The sequence below is a fragment of the Dendropsophus ebraccatus genome, chromosome 10 (genome assembly GCF_027789765.1).
Source record: "Dendropsophus ebraccatus isolate aDenEbr1 chromosome 10, aDenEbr1.pat, whole genome shotgun sequence".
Taxonomy (NCBI): Eukaryota; Metazoa; Chordata; class Amphibia; order Anura; family Hylidae; genus Dendropsophus; species Dendropsophus ebraccatus.
The window spans coordinates 12,216,023-12,241,048 of record NC_091463.1 but is presented as its reverse complement, the minus strand read 5'-3'; the positions used below and the strand labels follow the sequence as shown (position 1 = coordinate 12,241,048).

The following is a 25,026-nucleotide window of genomic DNA, read 5'->3' as shown; positions in this document are numbered from 1 at the left end:
CTCCTGCACAGATATGATGTATACTTGTCCTGCACAGATATGATGTATACTTCTCCTGCACAGATATGATGTATACTTCTCCTGCACAGATATGATGTATACTTCTCCTGCACAGATATGATGTATACCTCTCCTGCACAGATATGATGTATACCTCTCCTGCACAGATATGATGTATACTTCTCCTGCACAGATATGATGTATACTTCTCCTGCACAGATATGATGTATACTTCTCCTGCACAGATATGATGTATACCTCTCCTGCACAGATATGATATATACTTCTCCTGCACAGATATGATGTATACTTGTCCTGCACAGATATGATGTATACCTCTCCTGCACAGATATGATGTATACCTCTCCTGCACAGATATGATATATACTTCTCCTGCACAGATATGATGTATACCTCTCCTGCACAGATATGATGTATACTTCTCCTGCACAGATATAATGTATACTTCTGCACCCACCTGGGGATCAGCCTCCTGTCTGGGCTAAGCCTCCAGGTCTGTAGCCTCTGGAGGGGCGGACATTCCTATGGGGGCTGGGATGGATCTCACTAGTTTCTGCCCAGTATTTGCAGAAGTGGAGTGTGAGCCGTGTCCGGGGGAGGTGGATTTGGCTTTGTTCTGTGTTGTCAGCCTCCAGAGCTGAGATCAGGATGAGCCCCTGCAGAGAGCAGCAGTGCCAGGCGGGCAGGAGGGTGTAAGGCGGCACAGGTAGGCAGCAGCAGGGGGATGTGGGTCTGTAGGAAGCCACTGGGTGATCCCTGACGGTGAGAATCGCCTCTCCCCATAGGGCGACCATTACGGGATCCGTCATGTATGTTTGTCACAGCTGCAGCACTACACAACCAGATGTAGCAGAGCTAACCCGGCGCTATCACCATGTCCAGCACAGGGGGCAGGCGGAGCAGGCTTTCCTCTATACTCCTCTTCTTGCTTTCATTTCTGCCTTTGGCTTCAAAAACTGCAACTTCCAGCCCTATAAACTGCTGTTACATTAGAGGTATGGCTGGTAAATGCTGGGAGCCATGTGTGGGCTGCTTCCTGCCTGACTGCAGTGTGTGAGGGCCCCTCAGGGTGCAGTGTATGAGGACCCCTCAGGGTGCAGTGTGTGAGGGCCCCTCAGGGTGCAGTGTGTGAGGGCCCCTCAGGGTGCAGTGTATGAGGACCCCTCAGGGTGCAGTGTATGAGGACCCCTCAGGGTGCAGTGTATGAGGACCCCTCAGGGTGCAGTGTATGAGGACCCCTCAGGGTGCAGTGTATGAGGACCCCTCAGGGTGCAGTGTATGAGGACCCCTCAGGGTGCAGTGTATGAGGGCCCCTCAGGGTGCAGTGTATGAGGACCCCTCAGGGTGCAGTGTATGAGGACTCCTCAGGGTGCAGTGCTGGCCCCTCAGGGTGCAGTGTATGAGGACCCCTCAGGGTGCAGTGTATGAGGACCCCTCAGGGTGCAGTGTATGAGGGCCCCTCAGGGTGCAGTGTATGAGGACCCCTCAGGGTGCAGTGTATGAGGACCCCTCAGGGTGCAGTGTATGAGGAGCCCTCAGGGTGCAGTGTATGAGGACCCCTCAGGGTGCAGTGCTAGCCCCTCAGGGTGCAGTGTATGAGGACCCCTCAGGGTGCAGTGTATGAGGACCCCTCAGGGTGCAGTGTGTGAGGACCCCTCAGGGTGCAGTGCTAGCCCCTCAGGGTGCAGTGTATGAGGACCCCTCAGGGTGCAGTGTATGAGGACCCCTCAGGGTGCAGTGTGTGAGGACCCCTCAGGGTGCAGTGCTAGCCCCTCAGGGTGCAGTGTATGAGGACCCCTCAGGGTGCAGTGTATGAGGACTCCTCAGGGTGCAGTGTATGAGGGCCCCTCAGGGTGCAGTGTATGAGGAGCCCTCAGGGTGCAGTGTATGAGGACCCCTCAGGGTGCAGTGCTAGCCCCTCAGGGTGCAGTGTATGAGGGCCCCTCAGGGTGCAGTGTATGAGGACCCCTCAGGGTGCAGTGTATGAGGACCCCTCAGGGTGCAGTGTATGAGGACCCCTCAGGGTGCATGGGGGCTGTTATGTGCTCGGTCAGGTCCATGGAGCAGGGGGGAGTGGAGGTGGGGGCATTGTGTGTTGTATAAGGTTACCCCTACACTTCCAGACATTTGCCTCCACAACGGCCACAGGTAACCCCTGGTGTTCCTGCTGCACCCATTCACCTACTCTTCCTAGACATGCTGGGAGTTGTAGTGTGAGTGGCTTTCTAGGGCCCGGACCCCTATGGTGACTCGACGCAGTCCTCCAAAAGCAATGTCCCCAAACCTGAGACTTTCCAGCGGTTGCAAAACTACAACCCCCAGCATGCCGGACAGCAGGAGCATAGTTGCTTTAGATTGGCATGGTGGGTTGTGGCACACTGTGTATGACTCAGTATGACGGTACCAATTGTAGGTGGTCCTGTTATGACTTTATTATGGGCTGGTGAATGCCCCTGTTGCCCACCCCTCGAATCTTAGAACTATACAGGTTATAGACATACCGCGGCGCTATAGGGGGCACACAGGTTCCAGTCTGCCCTACAAGGGTTGGGGCCCCGGGTGCAGATTCTCATTGGGGACCCAGAAGTTTCCAGTTTGACCTCTGAATTTTTGTAGTTTACAAATCCTGAATGCAGAGAATTTGGGCAATTACGAAACGCCTAATGCCCCCCATGTCTGACCTTTTCTTGTATGATCTCTGTGTACCGGCCAGATCTGCAGCCGCATTACTAGAAAGACGTCTTCTCCTACAAATCACCAGCAATGAGACACATCTAAAGGGAAGCTCCACTGACTAAAACAGAAAGATACTATGTGAGGGGGCCCGTTCCCCATGTAAGAGGCGTCCGTTTACCATGTAAGAGTGGGCCTGTTCACCATGTAAGAGGCGTCCGTTTACCATGTAAGAGTGGGCCCGTTCCCCATGTAAGAGGCGTCCGTTTACAATGTAAGAGTGGGCCCGTTCCCCATGTAAGAGGCGTCCGTTTACAATGTAAGAGTGGGCCTGTTCACCATGTAATGGTCCTTTTAGACGGAACAATTATTGTTCTAATTTGCACGATAACGATGGCATTTATCACCATCTAGGAGGGGGCCTGTTCACCATCTAGGAGGGGGCCATCTTGGAGCGGACACTTTGTTAGTTACACGGCCAGAGCCGCTGCCTGGTACCTGGGACTTCCTAACGTCTGGATCCTGGTGGGAGGCTGTAAGTGATAGGTACAGGCGGGGGTTTGGGGGGGGGGGCGGCTGGAGTACGTCTGGCACTGACCTATGTGCCCATTCTCCCTGCCTCAGATCTCCGGCCAGGCCTCAAGTACATGGTTAAAATGAGAAGGAGGAAAGGAAGAGTCTGGTGCCCGATGATACAGCAAAGAGGTGAAAGAAAAGGGGGAGGGGCTAGTAATAGGATGACCCCAACAGGACTCAGCATACAAGATTGTGTGAGCATACAGGAAGGAGGTTACTGCCATCCAGATGAGGAAAGTCATCTAATCTGTACAATCTATGAGCACTCCGCTTATCCCTCCCAGAACAAAAGGGACTGCAGTGAGAATCCATCATGTCCAAGCCTTCTCTTTACTAACATAATCCGTCGGTGGAGTCAGGAGGCCCCCAGATAAACCCTTTAAAGGGTGATAATGCCGCTTTTCTGCCCAGTCCAGGTAGTGTGGTCGGTGTTCCTTTTACTTTGAACTTGTAAGCTTTGCCTCCATCTGTATAACAAAGAAATGTTATCAAATCAACTGGTGTCAGAAAGTTATTCACATTTGTAAATTACTGCTATTCAAAAATCTCTAGTCTTCCAATACTTATCAGCTGCTTTATGTCCTGCAGGAAGTGGTGTATTCTCTCTACTCTGACACAGTGCTCTCTGCTGCCACCTCTGTCCGTCATGCACTGCGTCAGACTGGAGAGAATACACCACTTCCTGCAGGACATACAGCAGCTGATAAGTATGGGAAGACTGGAGATTTCTAAATAGAAGTAAATTACAAATCTATATAACTTTCTGACACCAGATGATTTAAATTTTTTATTTCCCACAATGGTACCCCTGTAAGATGGCCACACACTCTCAATAACCATCAGCCGGACAATGGTTTGGCAGTTCTCTCTCCCATCCTCCCCCATACACAGGAACTCAATGAGGCAGGGTCTAACGCATCTGTGCCCTAGGCCTGCAGCGCCTCTCTTTATTGTCGGCACACCCCTGGACTGGATGAAGAGAGGTGTTTCAGGCTTAGGGCACCAATGCTCTTGGCCCCGCCTCCATGACTCCCCATGCCACCGGAATAAAACGTTAAACTTTTTTTTTTGCCAAAACACCAGCCCCATAGCGTGATGAAGTGCACAAAACACTACTGGAGGTGTGTGTGTGGGGGGGGTGGTACCTCTTGGCACAGATTCGCTTTAAGAGAACTTGGAGGGATTCTCTCCATAGAGTGACTAGTTGTCAGGCTGCAGTAGTCACTATGCGGTGTTACAGACGCCTCTGGTTACATTCCTTGTGTTACGCTATTGTTTGGGGTGAAACAATTGTGCAGGGCGACCGGGACTTCCCACACCTCTGTGTTATCACTGGCACCGTCCTGGAGCTGGAGGCCGACTGCTAACACTGTGGCTACTGTATGTGGATGAACCCCTCCTGTATGTGGATGAACCCCGCCTATATGTGGATGAACCCCGACTGTATGTGGATGAACCCCGCCTGTATGTGGTTGAACCCCTCCTGTATGTGGATGAACCCCGCCTGTATGTGGATGAACCCCTCCTGTATGTGGATGAACCCCGCCTGTATGTGGATGAACCCCGCCTGTATGTGGATGAACCCCGTCTGTATGTGGATGAACCCCGCATGTATGTAGATGAACCCCGCCTGTATGTGGATGAACCCCTCCTGTATGTGGATGAACCCCGCCTGTATGTGGATGAACCCCGACTGTATGTGGATGAACCCCGCCTGTATGTGGATGAACCCCTCCTGTATGTGGATGAACCCCGCCTGTATGTGGATGAACCCCTCCTGTATGTGGATGAACCCCGCCTGTATGTGGATGAACCCCGCCTATATGTGGATGAACCCCGACTGTATGTGGATGAACCCCGCCTGTATGTAGATGAACCCCTCCTGTATGTGGATGAACCCCGCCTGTATGTGGATGAACCTCGCCTGTATGTGGATGAACCCCGCCTGTATGTGGATGAACCCCTCCTGTATGTGGATGAACGCCGCCTGTATGTGGATGAACCCCGCCTATATGTGGATGAACCCCGTCTGTATGTGGATGAACCACGCCTGTATGTGGATGAACCCCGCCTGTATGTGGATGAACCCCTCCTGTATGTGGATGAACCCCGCCTGTATGTGGATGAACCCCTCCTGTATGTGGATGAACCCCGTCTGTATGTGGATGAACCACGCCTGTATGTGGATGAACCCCGCCTGTATGTGGATGAACCCCTCCTGTATGTGGATGAACCCCATCTGTATGTGGATGAACCCCTCCTGTATGTGGATGAACCACGCCTGTATGTGGATGAACCCCGCCTGTATGTGGATGAACCCCGTCTGTATGTGGATGAACCCCTCCTGTATGTGGATGAACCCCGCCTGTATGTGGATGAACCCCTCCTGTATGTGGATGAACCCCTCCTGTATGTGGATGAACCCCTCCTGTATGTGGATGAACCCCGTCTGTATGTGGATGAACCCCTCCTGTATGTGGATGAACCCCTCCTGTATGTGGATGTACCCAGTCTGTATGTGGATGAACGCCGCCTGTATGTGGATGAACCCCTCCTGTATGTGGATGAACCCCGCCTGTATGTGGATGAACCCCTCCTGTATGTGGATGAACCCCGCCTGTATGTGGATGAACCCCTCCTGTATGTGGATGAACCCCGCCTGTATGTGGATGAACCCCGCCTGTATGTGGATGAACCCCGTCTGTATGTGGATGAACCCCGCCTGTATGTGGATGAACCCCTCCTGTATGTGGATGAACCCCTCCTGTATGTGGATGTACCCAGTCTGTATGTGGATGAACCCCTCCTGTATGTGGATGAACCCCGCCTGTATGTGGATGAACCCCGCCTGTATGTGGATGAACCCCTCCTGTATGTGGATGAACCCCGTCTGTATGTGGATGAACCCCGTCTGTATGTGGTTGAACCCCGCCTGTATGTGGATGAACCCCTCCTGTATGTGGATGAACCCCGACTGTATGTGGATGAACCCCTCCTGTATGTGGATGAACCCCGTCTGTATGTGGATGAACCCCTCCTGTATGTGGATGAACGCCGCCTGTATGTGGATGAACCCCTCCTGTATGTGGATGAACCCCTCCTATATGTGGATGAACCCCTCCTGTATGTGGATGAACCCCGTCTGTATGTGGATGAACCCCGCCTGTATGTGGATGAACGCCGCCTGTATGTGGATGAACGCCGCCTGTATGTGGATGAACCCAGTCTGTATGTGGATGAACCCCGTCTGTATGTGGATGAACCCCGCCTGTATGTGGATGAACCCCTCCTGTATGTGGATGAACCCCGTCTGTATGTGGATGAACCCCGTCTGTATGTGGATGAACGCCGCCTGTATGTGGATGAACCCCGCCTGTATGTGGATGAACCCCTCCTATATGTGGATGAACCCCTCCTGTATGTGGATGAACCCCGTCTGTATGTGGATGAACCCCGCCTGTATGTGGATGAACGCCGCCTGTATGTGGATGAACCCAGTCTGTATGTGGATGAACCCCGTCTGTATGTGGATGAACCCCGCCTGTATGTGGATGAACCCCGCCTGTATGTGGATGAACCCCGCCTGTATGTGGATGAACCCCGCCTGTATGTGGATGAACCCCGTCTGTATGTGGATGAACGCCGCCTGTATGTGGATGAACCCCGCCTGTATGTGGATGAACCCCGCCTGTATGTGGCCGCCAACCAGCACAACATTCTTCCCACAATCTGCGGTTTCATCAGGAAAGTAATGATGTTGGATGCGGCCATGAGACTCGTGCGAGCGCTGCAGTCTCTTCAGTGTTTACATTGGCTGAGACTAGTTCATACTTGCAAACCTGGTAGCACCTGCAGCAGCGGTGGCGGGGGAGCGCGGGACTGCACTATTCTCCTCTTTACCTGAATACAACAGGAGCCCCCACAGCTGCCTGGGAAGGGTTTACATCATTATATATACACCATCTTATTACTTGGTTACTTTCGGAATATTATAGTCAGTGTTCACCTTAAAGGGTTTTTTCACCAAACCTTTTTTTTTTTTAAATCAACTGGTGCCAGAAAGTACCAGAGATTTGTAATTAACTTCTATTAAAAATCTTCAGTTTTCCAGTACTTATCAGCTGCTGTTTGTCCTGCAGGAAGAGGTGTATTTTCTCCATTCTGACACAGTGCTCTCTGTTGCCACCTCTGTCCATGTTAGGGGCTGTCTATACAGCAGGAGAGGTTTTCTACTGGGATTTGCTCTTGCTCTGGGCAGTTCCTGACATGGACAGAGGTGGCAGCAGAGAGCACTGTGTCAGACTGGAGAGAATACACCAGGACATGCAGCAGCTGATAAGTACTGGACAACTTTTATTTAATAGAAGCTAATTACAAATCTCAGGCACCAGTTGATTTTAAAGAATGTTTTTTAATTTTTTTTTGCTAAACTACCCCTTTAAGCTTCTAAAGCCATTAGAGCACGGGTGTCAAACCTGCAAAACTACATCACCCCTGCATTAGAGGAACTAATGGGTCTCGCTGGTTATTTGGACGTTCTTCCCATTAGTAATAGCCGTTTTATCGCATGTTGTCCTCTTTTTCTTGGCTGGCCGTGGTGTTTCCTCCATTCTGCTGGTGGGAACTGAACAATGGGATTATCTGGGTCAGGGAAAGGTTCCTGCACAGACAGGCCAAGTCCTGCAGCTTCCTAGGAGAAGGGGGTGAGAGTCTGACCATGGTCCGTAGTGTAGGTAACAGATCCTTCAGCTGTGGGATCATCCTCAGGATCACATGGAGTAGGACGAGGGCGTCCAGGAGGAGCGTCACCTTCTCCGGTTTCTGCAGACGCACGCTCACGTTTTCTCAGCCATTGCTGCCTTTTATTCTCTTCCCTTCTACTTTCATCCAGGCTCAGTTTTCTGCAGCAAAATGGGAACAATTGCAGGATGGTGTGAAGATGTCAGGCCTGGGGGGGTCACCAGTGTCCAGGACTCCTCAATAATACTAGACAGGGGGGGGGATACAAGTCTTGTCCCTGTTCCATCCTCCAAGCAATGGTAATGAGTGTGAACAGTGGGGAGAAGAGGGGTGTGAAGCTGAAGATGGCCGAATGTAATGCATCCTAGGTTAAACACACATGAAGTTATACAAAATATCAGGCCCACATCTATACTACAGTAGTCGGGCAAGCATCTATACTACAGTAGTCGGGCCGGCATTTATAGTACAGTAGTCGGGCCAGTATCTATACTATAGTAGTCGGGCCGGTATCTATACTACAGTAGTCGGGCTGGTATCTATACTACAGTAGTCGGGCCGGCATCTATACTACAGTAGTCGGGCCGGTATCTATACTATAGTAGTCGGGCCGGTATCTATACTATAGTAGTCGGGCCGGTATCTATACTATAGTAGTCGAGCTGGTATCTATGCTATAGTAGTCGGGCTGGTATCTATGCTATAGTAGTCGGGCCGGTATCTATGCTATAGTAGTCGGGCTGGTATCTATACTATAGTAGTCGGGCTGGTATCTATACTATAGTAGTCGGGCCGGCATCTATACTACAGTAGTCGGGCCGGTATCTATACTACAGTAGTCGGGCCGGTATCTATACTACAGTAGTCGGGCTGGTATCTATACTATAGTAGTCGGGCTGGTATCTATACTATAGTAGTCGGGCCGGCATCTATACTACAGTAGTCGGGCCGGTATCTATACTACAGTAGTCGGGCCGGTATCTATACTACAGTAGTCGGGCTGGTATCTATACTACAGTAGTCGGGCTGGTATCTATACTACAGTAGTTGGGCTGGTATCTATACTATAGTAGTCAGGCCGGTATCTATACTACAGTAGTCAGGCCGGTATCTATACTACAGTAGTCGGGCTGGTATCTATACTACAGTAGTTGGGCTGGTATCTATACTATAGTAGTCGGGCTGGTATCTATACTACAGTAGTCGGGCTGGTATCTATACTACAGTAGTCGGGCTGGTATCTATACTATAGTAGTCAGGCTGGTATTTATACTACAGTAGTCAGGCTGGTATCTATACTACAGTAGTCGGGCCGGCATCTATACTACAGTAGTCGGGCTGGTATTTATACTACAGTAGTCAGGCCGGTATCTATACTATAGTAGTCAGGCTGGTATCTATACTACAGTAGTCGGGCCGGCATCTATACTACAGTAGTCGGGCCGGCATCTATACTACAGTAGTCGGGCTGGTATCTATACTACAGTAGTCGGGCCGGCATCTATACTACAGTAGTCGGGCCGGTATCTATACTATAGTAGTCAGGCTGGTATCTATACTACAGTAGTCGGGCCGGCATCTATACTACAGTAGTCGGGCCGGCATCTATACTACAGTAGTCGGGCTGGTATCTATACTACAGTAGTCAGGCTATTTTATTGCACTGAAATAATTTTTTTTGCATTTCTGCTGGTAATAGTCCTGTCCTACACTGTAACACAGGAAGCCGCAGGGTTAACCACAGGCCCAGTCACTATAATGTAGATGCAAAGTCACTGTTGTTATCGACCCCCCTTACCCCTTCCTTATAATGTTCCAAGATAGAAGCTACGAATGTGATGTATTACAGAAAGGCACCGAGATAACACTGTGCAAGCGGGAGGCGTATACCATGGTATATAGCGTCTCTTCTCATATTATAGTGGTGCCCAATCATGATGGAGTTGTGGTGACATGCGATGTAGTAGGATACCCCCTGAACTGGTGCCCGATCAGTACTATTGCTGGTATACTGGGCATGCACTGTTATACTGGTGCTGGTATACTGGGAAAGCACTGTTATACTGGCACTGGTATACTGGACAAGCACTGTTATACTGGCACTGGTATACTGGGCAAGCACTGTTATACTGGCACAGGTATACTGGACAAGCACTGGCATCTTGGGCATGCACTGGCATGCTGCCACTGGTTTACTGGTCATGCACTCGTATACTGGGCAAGCACTGGTATACTGGGCATGCACTGTTATACTGGCACTGGTATACTGGGTCTGGTATACTGGGCATGCACTGTTATACTGGCACAACTGGGCCCTGTGTGTTTTGTACCCAGGAATCAGACATCAGGCAATTTCCCTTCCATCCAACAAGGAAGTGACACGTCTATACAGTTACACTATTACAACACTTCTAGCAGCTGCACGGTATATATCTATATACTGGCTGGACCTGACATACAGGTTCCCTCCAGGTCTGGTTATACTCTGCAGAGGTCACCAGCACAGGGGTGAATGTGCCATACGTGACCCTGGTGCACTATTTATGTGCGGTATGTGACAGTGATGGGCTGGCGTGCATTGTATAGAGTGTGACCTCTGCTGGTTACTTATCTGTCTATATCACATAATACAGGTGTCTGGAGGAGAAGAATGCAGCTGGATGATGGTTATAAAGATATAACAGCGATTCGAGATTCCCAATAAGGGTATGTGCACCCTGAGGAATCCGGGCCGATCACTCGCCGATCACCCCCAGATCACGCCGTCCACCCACAGAATGAACCTGCGGAATCTGCCTGACCATAGAATGAAGTCTAAAGCATGGGCGGAGATACGGATTCCGTAAGGAGGAGGCGTCTGGGTGTCAGCGGCCGTAGAAAACCCTGTCAGTTCACACAATGGAGTGTGCGGCTCTGGCTGCATGCTCCATTGTGAGCAGCGGAGAATTCGGATGCTGGCACACACTGGTGCACCCGTATCCGGATTCAGCAGCAGTAAAGATCATCGGGCCAGTACTGCAGAACCGGCCGAATGATCTTTACTGCCGCTGAATTTGGATGGTCACGGAACGGCCAGTCTCATACAAAGTGGGAACATGGCCATAGGGTCCTATTAAACAAAGTCATTTTTAACGATTAGCGATTAACTATTGTAAACTATATTGTTTATCGTTAGCTGAAATTCTTTACCATATTACACAGAACGATAGTCGTTAGTTACCATAGTTATAATGATCGTTACCACAATCGTTTACTCCATCTGATCCCAGAAAAAGGAAGGAAGGATTTGGGATTACACTGAACGATTATTGTTATTATTTACACAGAGAGATTTATCTGACAGATCTTTGAAGCCAAAGTCAGGAATGGATTTAAAAATAGGAGAGATTCCAGTCTTTCCTTTATGACCAGTTCCCTTTTTATAGTCTGTTTCTGGTTTTGGCTTCAAAAATCTGTCAAATAAATCTCTCTGTGTAAATGCACCATTAGGGTCCATTTACACAGAAAGATTATCTGACAGATTATCTGCCAAAGATTTGAAGCCAAAGCCAGAAACAGACTATAAACAGAGATCAGGACATAAAGGAAAGCCTGAGTTTCTTTCTCTTTTCAAATCCATTTCTGGCTTTGGCTTCAAATCTTTGGTTGATAATCTGTCAGATAATCTTTCTGTGTAAATGGACCCTAAATCAATAATCAACGACACACAAATGATTTTTGATTGTTGCCTGCAATTACACAGATTATTGTTTAAATTCAAACGATATAAGCATTTTCCACACAATAAGCGTCCCGTGTAATAGGGCCCTTAGGCTATGATTATATAACGGCCGTTGTTGCACTGAAAACTGCATCGATTTCAATGCACAATGGCCGGAAATAATTGATATGTCAACTATTTCCACAGCTTTACCAAACAATTCATCGTATGCCCTAGAGCTCTGTTGCAGGATGAATCATGTGTGAACAGAGCCCAACATGGCAGCTTCCGGCACACCGTCCTTTAAGGTGAACACTGACTATAATATTCCCAAAGTAACCAAGTAATAAGATGGTGTATATGTAATGTAATGATCGGCAGCTCTGAGTTTAGTCTGTGAAGGGATCAGCTCTGTGATCGGTGATGGGATCAGCTCTGTGATCGGTGATGGGATCAGCTCTGTGATCGGTGATGGGATCAGCTTTGTGATCGGTGATGGGATCAGCTCTGTGATCTGTGATGGGATCAGCTCTGTGATCGGTGATGGGATCAGCTCTGTGATCGGTGATGGGATCAGCTCTGTGATCGGTGATGGGATCAGCTCTGTGATCGGTGATGGGATCAGCTCTGTGATCGGTGATGGGATCAGCTCTGTGATCGGTGATGGGATCAGCTCTGTGATCTGTGATGGGATCAGCTCTGTGATCGGTGATGGGATCAGCTCTGTGATCGGTGATGGGATCAGCTCTGTGATCTGTGATGGGATCAGCTCTGTGATCTGTGATGGGATCAGCTCTGTGATCGGTGATGGGATCAGCTCTGTGATCGGTGATGGGATCAGCTCTGTGATCGGTGATGGGATCAGCTCTGTGCTCTGTGATGGGATCAGCTCTGTGATCGGTGATGGGATCAGCTCTGTGATCTGTGATGGGATCAGCTCTGTGATCTGTGATGGGATCAGCTCTGTGATCGGTGATGGGATCAGCTCTGTGATCGGTGATGGGATCAGCTCTGTGATCGGTGATGGGATCAGTTCTGTGATCTGTGATGGGTTCCGCTCTGTGATCGGTGATGGGATCAGCTCTGTGATCTGTGATGGGATCAGCTCTGTGATCGGTGATGGGATCAGCAGCCATGTGTTCCCATACTGAGCCAGGACAACTTCCTATATTATCACCCCCCCCCCCCCCATCAGTCCCCACTGGGGCTCCCAATCCAAACTAGGATAACAGGTATATATAGTATATATGGGTGGGATAACACAGGTAGATATGGTATATATGGGTAGGATAACAGGTATATATGGGTAGGATAACAGGTATATATGGGTAGGATAACAGGTATATATGGGTAGGATAACACAGGTATATATGGGTAGGATAACACAGGTATATATGGGTAGGATAACACAGGTATATATGGGTAGGATAACACAGGTATATATGGGTAGGATAACACAGGTATATATGGGTAGGATAACAGGTATATATGGGTAGGATAACAGGTATATATGGGTAGGATAACACAGGTATATATGGGTAGGATAACACAGGTATATATGGGTAGGATAACACAGGTATATATGGGTAGGATAACACAGGTATATATGGGTAGGATAACACAGGTATATATGGGTAGGATAACACAGGTATATATGGGTAGGATAACACAGGTATATATGGGTAGGATAACAGGTATATATGGGTAGGATAACAGGTATATATGGGTAGGATAACAGGTATATATGGGTAGGATAACACAGGACACATTGTAGTGTTAGAATTATACCACGATGCAACTTTCTTCTCTAGCAGTGAATGTTATGTGATGTCCCACCGATGTATGGTGAGGATGATGATGGTGTATGGCATGTGTGCTGTACCCAGTCCTTAGTAGATAACTGGTCAATGATTAGGTGTATATATCTTCTGTATTGTAACCAACTAGTATATACAATGCATAATGGTCAAGCGGCACATAATGTACCCGGTGATCTAGTGGTATGTATATACAGTCCCTGGTTATCTAGCGGTATGTATATACAGTCCCTGGTTATCTAGCGGTATGTATATACAGTCCTTATTACCCAGTGGTATACTCTGCACCCAGTCCTTATTACCCAGTGATATATCTGCACCGAGTCCTTATTACCCAGTGATATATCTGCACCCAGTCCTTATTACCCAATGATATATCTGCACCCAGTCCTTATTACCAGTGATATACTCTGCACCCAGTCCTTATTACCCAGTGATATATCCTAAACCCAGTCCTTATTACCCAATGATATATCTGCACCCAGTCCTTATTACCCAGTGATATACCCTGCACCCAGTCCTTATTACCCAGTGATATACCCTGCACCGAGTCCTTATTACCCAATGATATATCTGCACCCAGTCCTTATTACCCAGTGATATACTCTACACCCAGTCCTTATTACCCAGTGATATACCCTGCACCCAGTCCTTATTACCCAGTGATATATCCTGCACCCAGTCCTTATTACCCAGTGATATATCCTGCACCCAGTCCTTATTACCCAGTGATATACCCTGCACCCAGTCCTTATTACCCAGTGATATACCCTGCACCCAGTCCTTATTACCCAGTGATATACCCTGCACCCAGTGCTTAATACCCAGTATTAGTTGCATATCATGTACAGCACCTAATCCCAGATTACCTAATAATGCTTAGTACATACTATATACGGTCCTTGGTATATATGCAATACATATCGGCTCCTGGTGACCCAGTGGTATATGCCGGGCACAGTCCTGCACTGGTACTTATTGTGCCCAATCCCTGGTAACCCGGTGGTGTGTACTATTTCCAGTCCTTGGTAACCTGATATGTAAGAGGCAAAGGAATCTAGTGGCACATACTGTACATAGTCCCTGGTGATCTAGGGATAATACATCAGGATGGTTGATAAGCCAGAGACTGAATCATCAGCAGACTATGTATGAGTCAGTACTATCACTAGTAATATTCCTGACACCTCACAACATGGCTGCTTCGATTGTGTAGGTGTCACACAGCAGACGCAAGAGAGTAACGTTCGGGCTGTATGCAGACAGCTGGACATTTTCCTATGAGCAGAATATTACTAAGCAGAACCCCAGAACAAGGCCTCCATTCATCCCAGAGCGGCTGCACAACTCATCTGGTTTGCATTTATGGTGAAACGACGGATGCCGGACGCCGATGAGGTCATGATTTCCAGAATACAGGTTCCCGTCTATTACATTCCCGCTTGGTAGTAGTGTGAAATAATAATTTTTTAAGAGGGACTGTAATACAACACCCTCTTAATATAAAAGAAAAAGATTTTCGCTGAAATAACCCTTTAAATGGGAGCCCTCTATTGTAGAAACTTCTCACTATAAGGCGGTGTTCACACATTCACTGTTTTGTTGCTTTTCTCTGGTTACGGATTATACCAGGCTTTATTATGTGACTGTATGGTCTCCTGCTTCTGTGTATGTGATTGAGATTAGACCATGAGAAGTGATGACTGTCTCAGTACTGCGCTGCACAATATGTTGGTGCTATAAAATCAATGGTAAATAAATTTTACTGAACAGATACACCGGTTCAGCAAGCAGTACTATATAGGACAGGATTAGACACATCAGCTCTGGAGACAGTATCACAACTGATAGAATTAAAGGGAATCGGTTAGCATCTAGGCCCAACCTGAGGTGCTGAAGCTGGCAGTCCCCTTGTGTGCATGGTAGCTTTTGGTAATTTGTCCTAGCACACCTCACCCCTCCTTCCTCTTCTTGAATAATCAATGCTCCCCGACCTCGTGCTCGCTCAGCTGTCAGTCAGAATCTGCCTACAGAGGACTGCTCTGCAATCAGATACAGCTGACCCTCCTGGCCTGTGCTGGAGCTGTGGTCACCTGTCTAGAGACCACCAGCAGTTTGTTTTCTTTGGTTCGATTCCCCTAATGGAAATGAAATATAGTTTTTTTAATTTTTTTCTCCTTATTGTATAATTTTTTAAAAGCGCAAAGAATTCCCCATTAGGTCCAAATTAGTTTAGTTCTCTTTAATACAATAACGAGAAAAAAATTAAAATAACCATATACTGTATCGTTGCTATCTTATGGTCCTTTTACACGGAACGGTTTATCGTTCGTTTTGGCACGATAACAATCGAATTCGAACGATAATCGTACGTGTAAATGCAGCGAACCATCAAGCGACAAGCGAGAAATCGTTCATTTTGATCTTTCAACATTTTGTCTTTCGACATCGCAAAAAAATTCGCTGATCGTTCCGTGTGAACATTCTTTCAACGATTTCACCAATGTGTGAGATAGGCTTAAGCGATCACATAACGATCTAAACGCTGATCGTTATAAAAAAAAAACATCATTCAAAATCGTTAATCGTGCGATCGGGCGAATTATCCATTAGTTGTTTGTCTTTCAACATGTTGAAAGACAAGGACAGACAACGATAAGCCGACATCATTCATGTCAGCTGATCGTTGTCTTCTATTACACCAGGCGTTTATCGGCCATAAAGGTGGATATTGGACGAATATGGCAGGTAATCGTTTCGTGTATTAGGGCCTTTACTTATTCTCGTTCCCACCAAGGCTTGGGGCTAAGAGCTGGGTAAGGACCACACCGCTCGGACTATCAGTCCCTAGGAGTCTCCACTACTTGGAGGGACAGAGCTTGGTGTATTGTGGAATGGTAGAGCAGTAATAACAAGGAAGTTTCATGCGTCTCCGCCTACAGCTTACTTCTCTTTGTGTGAGCATGGTGCGAGGAGTCCTGCAGCCGGGAGCCGTCACCCGGAGTCTATAGCTGCCACCTGCACGGGAGGTAAAGTCCATTATATCTTGTTACTGTATAGAACATCAGTCCTGCAGTTTGCTGGTATAATCCTACAGTGCAGTATATAAGTATATAAGTCTATGTGCAGCTATATGATCAGTGATGTAAGTGCATGTATGCAGCATATTTATTACTTGGCTTTTGGCATACAGCTCTGCATTTATCTGGACTTCAGGCTTGTGCTGCAGGATAACGGGATCAGCAGCCTTACTGCCAGGATCAGTAGATGTGGAGTCTGTATATAGGGCAGGGATGAGAGACAGGTCCATCAAGATTTGGGGAGATGCAGCAGATCACTTTAGGAAATTGCTATCATTCCATGTTTCATACTGACGTTGGGCGCCTAGGCTGGTTATATACTATCCGGTACTGAGATCCCTCTACTAGACCCCTGCCCTCAGTTTCTCTGCAGTACTGCAATTCAACTTGAAAAAAGTCAAGTTGTAATACCACACATGACCTGAGGGCAGGGTGGCACTGATTTTGAAAGGAAGCAGCCATGTCTTTCTAATCTTGGATAACCCCTTTAAGGACCTAACCTGGTCAGACCCAGGAAATGTAGCCTAGCTGTGCGGAGCTGCCCCTGGATCTTGCTGGTTATTCTCTGACTGAAATTAGTAGTTGATCTGTAATTCTTTATCTTATTCCTATGTATGTTTTATTTATGTCCTCTCTTACATTTTACATGTACTAAAAATGCACTGTATTACTAAACATTAACCCCTTTACGCAATGTTATGTACATGGGTGTCAGGGGTTGCTGTACCCTAGTGCTACGCCACATGCATGGAAGTCAATGGGTTAAACTGTCACCATGCAAAAACACGCGGTTATATTACACCGCCCTCAGCGACTGCGGACAGCTCCCAGCAACCAGCCAGGGACCAATCACCAGTAGACTGGACCAGGGATCGCTGTGATTCCTCTGTCATTACTGTCAGACCATTTGCAGAATAAGCAACAGAAAGGGCTGGGTGTTTTTTTACAGCTCTTTCGGCTCTGATCTCCTCATATGTGTGAGAAGAGAAGTGCTGCTGTGTAAAAGAAAACTAAGGAAAAGGAAAGTTAACCTCTTCCTACACTGATCAGCCCCCCTGTCCCCATTGCGGTAGCTGAAAGTTGCCTATTACTGTACCTGATCGTTGCCCCTTACTGTACCCAATTGTCACCTGTTACTATATCTGATCGTCATCCAGTAACTTTATATGATTGTTGACTGTTACTGTACCTGATTGTCACCCAGTTATTGTACCTTGTCACTGCCCTAGTTGCTGTACCTGATCGTCACCCTGTTACTGTACCTGATCGTCACCCTGTTACTGTACCTGATAACTGCCCCTATTACTGTACCTGATCGTCACCCTGTTACTGTACCTGATAACTGCCCCTATTACTGTACCTGATCGTCACCCAGTTACTGTACCTGATTGTTACCCAGTTACTGTACCTCCTCATCACCCTGTTACTGTAGCTGATTGTCACCTGTTATCTAATTTGTGTTGTGTGACTATCTTTGTTACCAGCATAGAATTTTAAATCAAGAAAAATGTGATTTTCCCCCCCACTTTTTAATGACATTTTAGAGCTTTTCACAAAAAAGGGTGACTGCATTGATCAAAATCTATTACTAACAGGAAGTACTTTATGTCATTAAAAAATAGTCTCAGGATCACTTGAAAAAGTTAAAGGTTCACAAAGTTATTGGCACATACAGTAAGATTTGAAAAATAGCCCTTTGGCTGCAGCGTGTGTCCTTCCCACATCCCACCAGCAGAGCGGCAGTGTGTCCTTCAAATCATCACACCAGCAGGAGGTCAGTGTGTCCTCCCCACATCACACCAGCAGGGGGGCAGTGTGTCCTTCACATCATCACACTAGCAGAGGGCAGTTTGTTCTCCACATTAAATACCTCCAACAGGAGTCAGTGTGTCCTTCACACCATCACACCAGCAGGGGTCAGTGTGTCCTCCCCACATCATCACACCAGCAGGGGGGCAGTGTGTCCTTCACATCATCACTCCAGCAGGGGTCAGTGTGTCCTCCCCACATCACACCAGCAGGGGTCAATGTGTCCTCCCCACATCATCACACCAGCAGGGGGCAGTGTGTCCTCCACAGCACAGGATGAATGAAGCTCTCCCCATGAGACTCCATACCATACTCCGACTGAACCATCACCAGATTCTAAACATTGCTAATGACAATACAGCTTCAGTCCAAGGCAGTTCCAGATTCTTATTCATGACACCACTGCAGAAAAAAAAGATGACAGTAGCTTCTGTCAATAGCAGGACATGTAATGTGCACCATGACACTAAATTTCATTCTGTGCCAGGAGATGGTCTGGAGAGAGACAGGGATGTAGAAGAAATCTGTAGAGACGATCCTCTCTTCTGGGCCATGCAGAGCCTGTTTACCATGTGTTCCCTTACATAACCACTATCCCCAATATCTTCTAACCGCTTGGTCATTCGATAAACGACCACCATGATTCTCTTAGACCAGTAATGTCCTGAATTGAGTCATGGAGCTATGCCTAGCAGTAACCGATCTTTCACCAAAAGGTACACTACCCAAAGGTAGCCTCTGAGAGGACAGTGGAGTAAGCACTTGTACTCCCCCTTGTGGCCAGACCAGTGTGTAATCGGACCATTCCTGTAATCATTACATATCTGACAGGACTGCAGGACGAGTTTTGCAGCAATTCATCAGGGTGCATTATGCTTTTCGGCAGTGAGTGTATAATACCCATATATTCATGTATTGCATTTTTAGATTTGGATACTGGAATTTTACCATAATGTTTAATGAGCCTATGTGCCTAAGAAGATCATGTGTCATACTGTCTGCTGAGCTACTGTATCTAAGCCTATAATATCTGATCATGTCCGCTGAGAGGATATTGTGTGATAATGTGTATCTAAACACCTTTGGATGGTGCTGAGCTATTGTGTCTACTCTCCACCGAGACACTGTATCTAAGCCCATTATATGTGAGATTGTCCGAGAGAAGCACACAGTAGTATGAATCTCTATATGTGATCTCACCCTTCGGTGCCAACCACACAACCACGTAGACATCTTTACAGCTTATCAGCTTGTGAAACAGTAAGACATCTTACAATGGGAACGCATCTCCGCTTCCTTTTTCAGATATGAATATCTTCATCAGCAGTCAGTGACCTGACGTTACACTGGCGTCGAGAGGCCGATTCCTACAAGTAAGTACAGTATGTGCACCCTACACATGAGGGATGATGGGTAACAGTCTTATAGCAATGTCTTATTTGGAGCTTCCATGAATTAACTAGAAGAGAAGAGATGCTACAAAGAGCGTCTCCAGCTCTGGAGGACTCGGGACATCTGTGCATTACATATACTATCCAGTGATTATAAAAGGAAGTGTGTCATACTTCAGTTCTCCTGTGGTGGTGCTGCAGGGAAAATGGACAATTGCTACCAAGTTCCATCTTAGATTAGAGCCGATCGCTGAGGTTCCCAACACAGTTCTTTTCATCTTTGGATCTTTTGCATGAACCCGTAAAGCTAAATACAGCTGGCCGTACACTTTATAAATCAAATACTGCGGCAGCACTCCAATGTGATGAAAAAAGTGAGCAGAGGTTTATTCAATCCATGAACAGGGTATGCGACGTTTCAGTCTTTCAATCAAGACTTTTCTCGAGCATGTGAATACATCAATATACACGTGTTTTTATAGTCTAAATCACATTAATCAATCAATACAAAATCAGTGAAATTCAATACATAATTAGTGCAAAATATTGTAATCGTGTCTCAAAAATCAAGTGTTAAATATAGAAAGTAATCAGGGATGTATCATGATCTTTCTCCACATCCATAGTGGTAGTAAAAATATATAAATCATGAATGTGACAACAGTGAAGTGAAAATAATATACTTAATGAAATAAATATAATCTAACAGAGCACCTGGGTCTTCATCACCAGACGTCATCAGTAAAACTTGAAGCAACTGTTAAACAGCCCTATCCGCGAGAAGCCTCAGTGGAACGCACGCCACCAAACAGCGCACACCTTCCTGGAACGCAGATTGCTTCCGCGATGATCCTGGCTCGGCATTCTATTGCTTTTGGCTGCAGCAGCCAAAAGCAATAGAACACTGATCTCATGGATTCATACAGTATAACTATACTGCATGGATCTCTATGAGAGATCAGAGTGCATATACTAGAAGTCCCCCAGGGGGAATAACCCTAACCCCAGGGGGGGGTAATAACCCTAACCCCAGGGGGAATAACCCTAACCCCAGGGGGAATAACCCTAACCCCAGGGGGGGAATATCCCTAACCCCAGGGGGGCTTCTAGTATATGTGTAAAGTAAAAGAAAAATGTATTTTTAATAATCCCCTCCCCTAATAAAAGTCTGAATCACCCCCCTTTGCCCATTTTATAAATAAAAATAAATAAATAAACATGTTTGGTATCGCCGCGTGCGTAATCGCCCAAACTATTAATTTATCACATTCCTGATCTCACATGGTAAATGGCGTAAGCGCAAAAAAATCCCAAAGTGCATCAAATCCAGAATAATTGTAATAAAAAGCGATCAAAAAGTAGTATATGCACAATCAAGGTACCGATAGAAAGATCCCATCATGGCGCAAAAAATGACACCTGACACAGTCCCATAGACCAAAGGATAAAAGCGCTATAAGCCTGGAAATAGAGCGATTTTAAGGAACAAATATTTTCTTTAAAAGGTTTTAATTTTTTACAAGCCATCACATAATATAAAAGTTATACATGTTACATATCATTGTAATCGTAACAACATAAGGAACATATATAACAAGTCAGTTTTACCCTAGGGCGAACGGAGTAAAAACAACCCCCCCCCCCCCCCCCCCCCCCCGGCACATTTTAGGCAAAAATTACATCTGCCATAGCAAAGTACAATTAGTTGCGCAAAAAATAAGGGCTCATTTGGGTCTCTAGGTGGAAAAATGCAGGCGCTATGGCCTTATATACACGAGGAGGGAAAAACGAAAGCGCAAAAATGAAAACTGGCTGTGTCCCCTAAGGGTTAAGTATATTATTTTCACTTCACTGTTGCCACATTCATGATTTATATATCTTTACTACCACTATGGATGTGGAGAAAGATCATGATACATCCCTGATTACTTTTATATTTAACACTTGATTTTTGAGACACGATTACAATATTTTGCACTAATTATGTATTGAATTTCACTGATTTTGTATTGATTGATTAATGTGATTTAGACTATAAAAACACGTGTGTATTGATGTATTCACATGCTTGAGAAAAGTCTTGATTGAAAGACTGAAACGTCGCATACCCTGTTCATGGATTGAATAAACCTCTGTTCACTTTTTTCATCACATTGGAGTGCTGCCGCAGTATTTGATTTATACATTGAACACCGGGTGATCTCCGGTGTGCAGTTGGCACCCACCGACCTCCACGAGTGCCGCCTCAATATTGTGTTTTGGCCGTACACTTTAGATACACATCGAACAGACACTTGATCAGCATGCCTCCTGACCCCAAGATAGATATGCAAACTGTATAGAGAGATGGGAGTAAGAACAACGTCAGACACCTCTGCCGGCAACTTATCTTCACTGAGAACAAAAGGATTGGACACGTTGAAGTCCAACAGCCGATCCTTTTTCCCACCAACATCGGCCAGTGATGGAAAGTCGGAAGGCCGCCATTTATAATAGATGATTAGCTAGCTTTGTAGAAATCAGAAGGTTAGGTCGGCATTAATCTTATGTGAATGGCCAGCCTGTTAGCCATTAAAAGCCAAATGCAGAGTATAGCGAAACCCATACACACCAAACAGCTGTTACTCAGACATCAGTTTTCCTAATCCCTCCATACGCATGAAGATTTGGCTTAGCCAAGCATTGATGTCTTCTCAATGGAGAGAGGAGAGGAAAAATCCAACATGGCCGATCCTTCTCATTAGGATCGGAGGAGGTCAGAAGGCTTCCATGCACATTAGACAGTCAGCACATCTTGCCAAAGTCGTCCGGTTCAGCCAACGTTTCTCTAATGTGTAAGGGGGTCTTAATCATCCACTTCTCTTTGTAAGTGCTAAGTGCTGATATTATGAGATGACGTGTCAGGCTATTTTCTGCCCTTATCATGAATAAACATGTGTGAACGGCTTCTTATTTCCTGTTTTTGCAGAACTGTGATACCATAAGCAACCAGGATGTAGGAAACCCGAGTATACATGCACCTAGAGTGAATTTATTATAAGACTGTATTAGAGGGTCGTTATTTTTTCTACAGTCATATAGGTTCCTTAATGTGAAGGATCATATAGATCAGGGGTGTCAAAATTTGTCAACCTCATGCTGTTACAAAACTATAATTCCCATCAGCCAAAGCTTTAACAGTTAGAGGTCCACGAGTTTGACACCTGTAAGATAGATAGACATGCCAGCAAAACAAAATCATCCAACACTGTGAATTTTTAAGTTTTTCCTTTAAGCTAATACAAGCTCTGTTATTCTTATAGCTCAACTCTCGTGGACATTTCTAAAACTGGAAACCATTGCTGACCCAGGAATGGATGGGTTGGAACAAATCCCAGAGGCCTCGGCCTCAGGAATGACAATATCATTGGTGACTCCAATACGGGCAGCCATTCGAATACGTAGAAAGATCCGCAACCTGAAGAAAAGTCACCTCCAGCTTGATCTATCTGGTAAAAAATCTGCAGATTCGCCCAAATCCTCCTTGCTTCGAAGACAGCTCTCCATCGGGGGCAGGTCCAAATCCAACTTCGATTCCCCTAAACATTTTAGTTTTGATACCCCGACATTGGAACAAGTTCAATGGGGCAACCTAAGACGCAAGAAAAAGCGCAAGAAGTCCAGGCCGGTACTCTATCCAGGGAACAGTAAAAAATATCTACCTATAGAACATAAGAGCAAAGCAAAACGTTGCCTCATCCTCTTTATCGGGATTGTTTGTTTCCAAATCCTGAACGCTATTGAAAATTTAGACGACAATGTCCTAAAATATGAACTTGATGGACTAGAGAAAACAATGCAGAGGGAGGTATTCGGGCAAAAGATTGCCATTGATAAAATAATGGACCTCTTAAAGGACTACCTGGCCACTCATTGGCATAATAAGCCATTGGTGATCTCCATGAATGGACCTAGTGGAGTTGGTAAGAGCCATATGGGTCGGATACTAGCCAAACATTTCCGATCTGTCGCAGATAGTGATGATTTTGTTCTCCAATATTACGCGATGCACAACTGTCCCAACGACAGCGAAATTGCAACTTGTCAGATGGATCTCTCCAATAAGATATCGGACATGGTCACTCGGGCGGAGATGGAGGAGAAAATACCCATCTTTATATTTGATGAAATGGAGCTCATGCCGTCTCCTCTTCTGGATATGTTACATGGTTACTTCCAACTAAACCAAAGCAATGAGTATCTTAATGCTATCTATATCCTGATCAGCAACATAGGGGGCAATGAGGTGACAAAGTATTATCTGCAGAATGTCTCCAGCAATGTCTTAAATGTTCCTAAAGAACTTCACAGCATCATACAGTCTTCCTTGCGGCAGCATCATAGTCTCTGGGATGTTGCCGAAATAGTTCCTTTTATTCTTCTGGAAAAGAGTCATATTGCAAATTGCTTCTTGGATGAATTGTTACGGGAAGGATTCTACCCAGATAATAATAACATCGAGAACCTGGCGGGACAGCTAAAATATTACACCATCAGAGACAAACAGTACTCCATCACTGGATGTAAACAGGTTGTAGCTAAGGTGAATAATCTACATCCCTACACATGATACACTTAGGAGTACTGACTATCAAGTCTAATATTCCCCTACAAGTGGGTCTTGAATGGCCGCCATGGGCTGCGAGACCGACGACTGCCAGTCGATGTTTTTCTAGATGATGTTTTTCTAGACACAAAGGCAACGCAGGACTAATAACTCATTCCATGGTATCAATGCCTAAGAACTTTCCGGAGGAGTTTACTATGACGAAGGGTGAGCCAGATGAAACGTGATGATCTTTCAGGGTACCAAAATGTGGTTGTGATGATTTTTGACAAAAAAAATGTATGTAATTAAAATAAAGTTAAATTTGATAAAAATCAGGATATAGTTTATTCGGTGACATGTACCCTCTTCTTTCTATTAAGTTTTATTGAGGTTGAATATTTTTTAACCAACATTTTACCACAATGTAATAAAAGTTTTACAATACCTTTGTCAGGTTTAAGGGCATGAGACCATTGGTGTGGCTGGTGTGGCACTTTTGGAGGAACAGTCTTGGTTGGTCTCCTTACACCAAGCATGGCGATTTGCAGGATTTCTCTTCTGCAGAGGCACTGGGTCATACAAGGCCATTCTGTATTAGGAGCCCAGCACCGGGGCTGCTTGGGGGCCTGCT

At 46.2% G+C, this 25,026-nt stretch overlaps 1 protein-coding gene across 2 annotated transcripts; it reads left to right on the top strand.

Moving 5' to 3' along the window:
* The first annotated feature begins 603 nt into the window (after positions 1–603).
* On the top strand, positions 604–24,727 carry TOR4A (torsin family 4 member A). Of its 2 annotated transcripts, none has more exons than XM_069986265.1 (3): positions 604–727; positions 19,722–19,789; positions 23,110–24,727. In XM_069986265.1, exon 3 carries the CDS (start codon positions 23,160–23,162, stop codon positions 24,414–24,416), a length of 1,257 nt encoding a protein of 418 aa, XP_069842366.1. In that variant the 5' UTR covers positions 604–727; positions 19,722–19,789; positions 23,110–23,159; the 3' UTR covers positions 24,417–24,727. The 2 variants fall into 2 exon arrangements, with proteins under 2 accessions (XP_069842366.1, XP_069842367.1); XM_069986266.1 differs by lacking the exon at positions 604–727 and adding an exon at positions 16,478–16,556.
* The last annotated feature ends 299 nt before the right edge of the window (positions 24,728–25,026 follow it).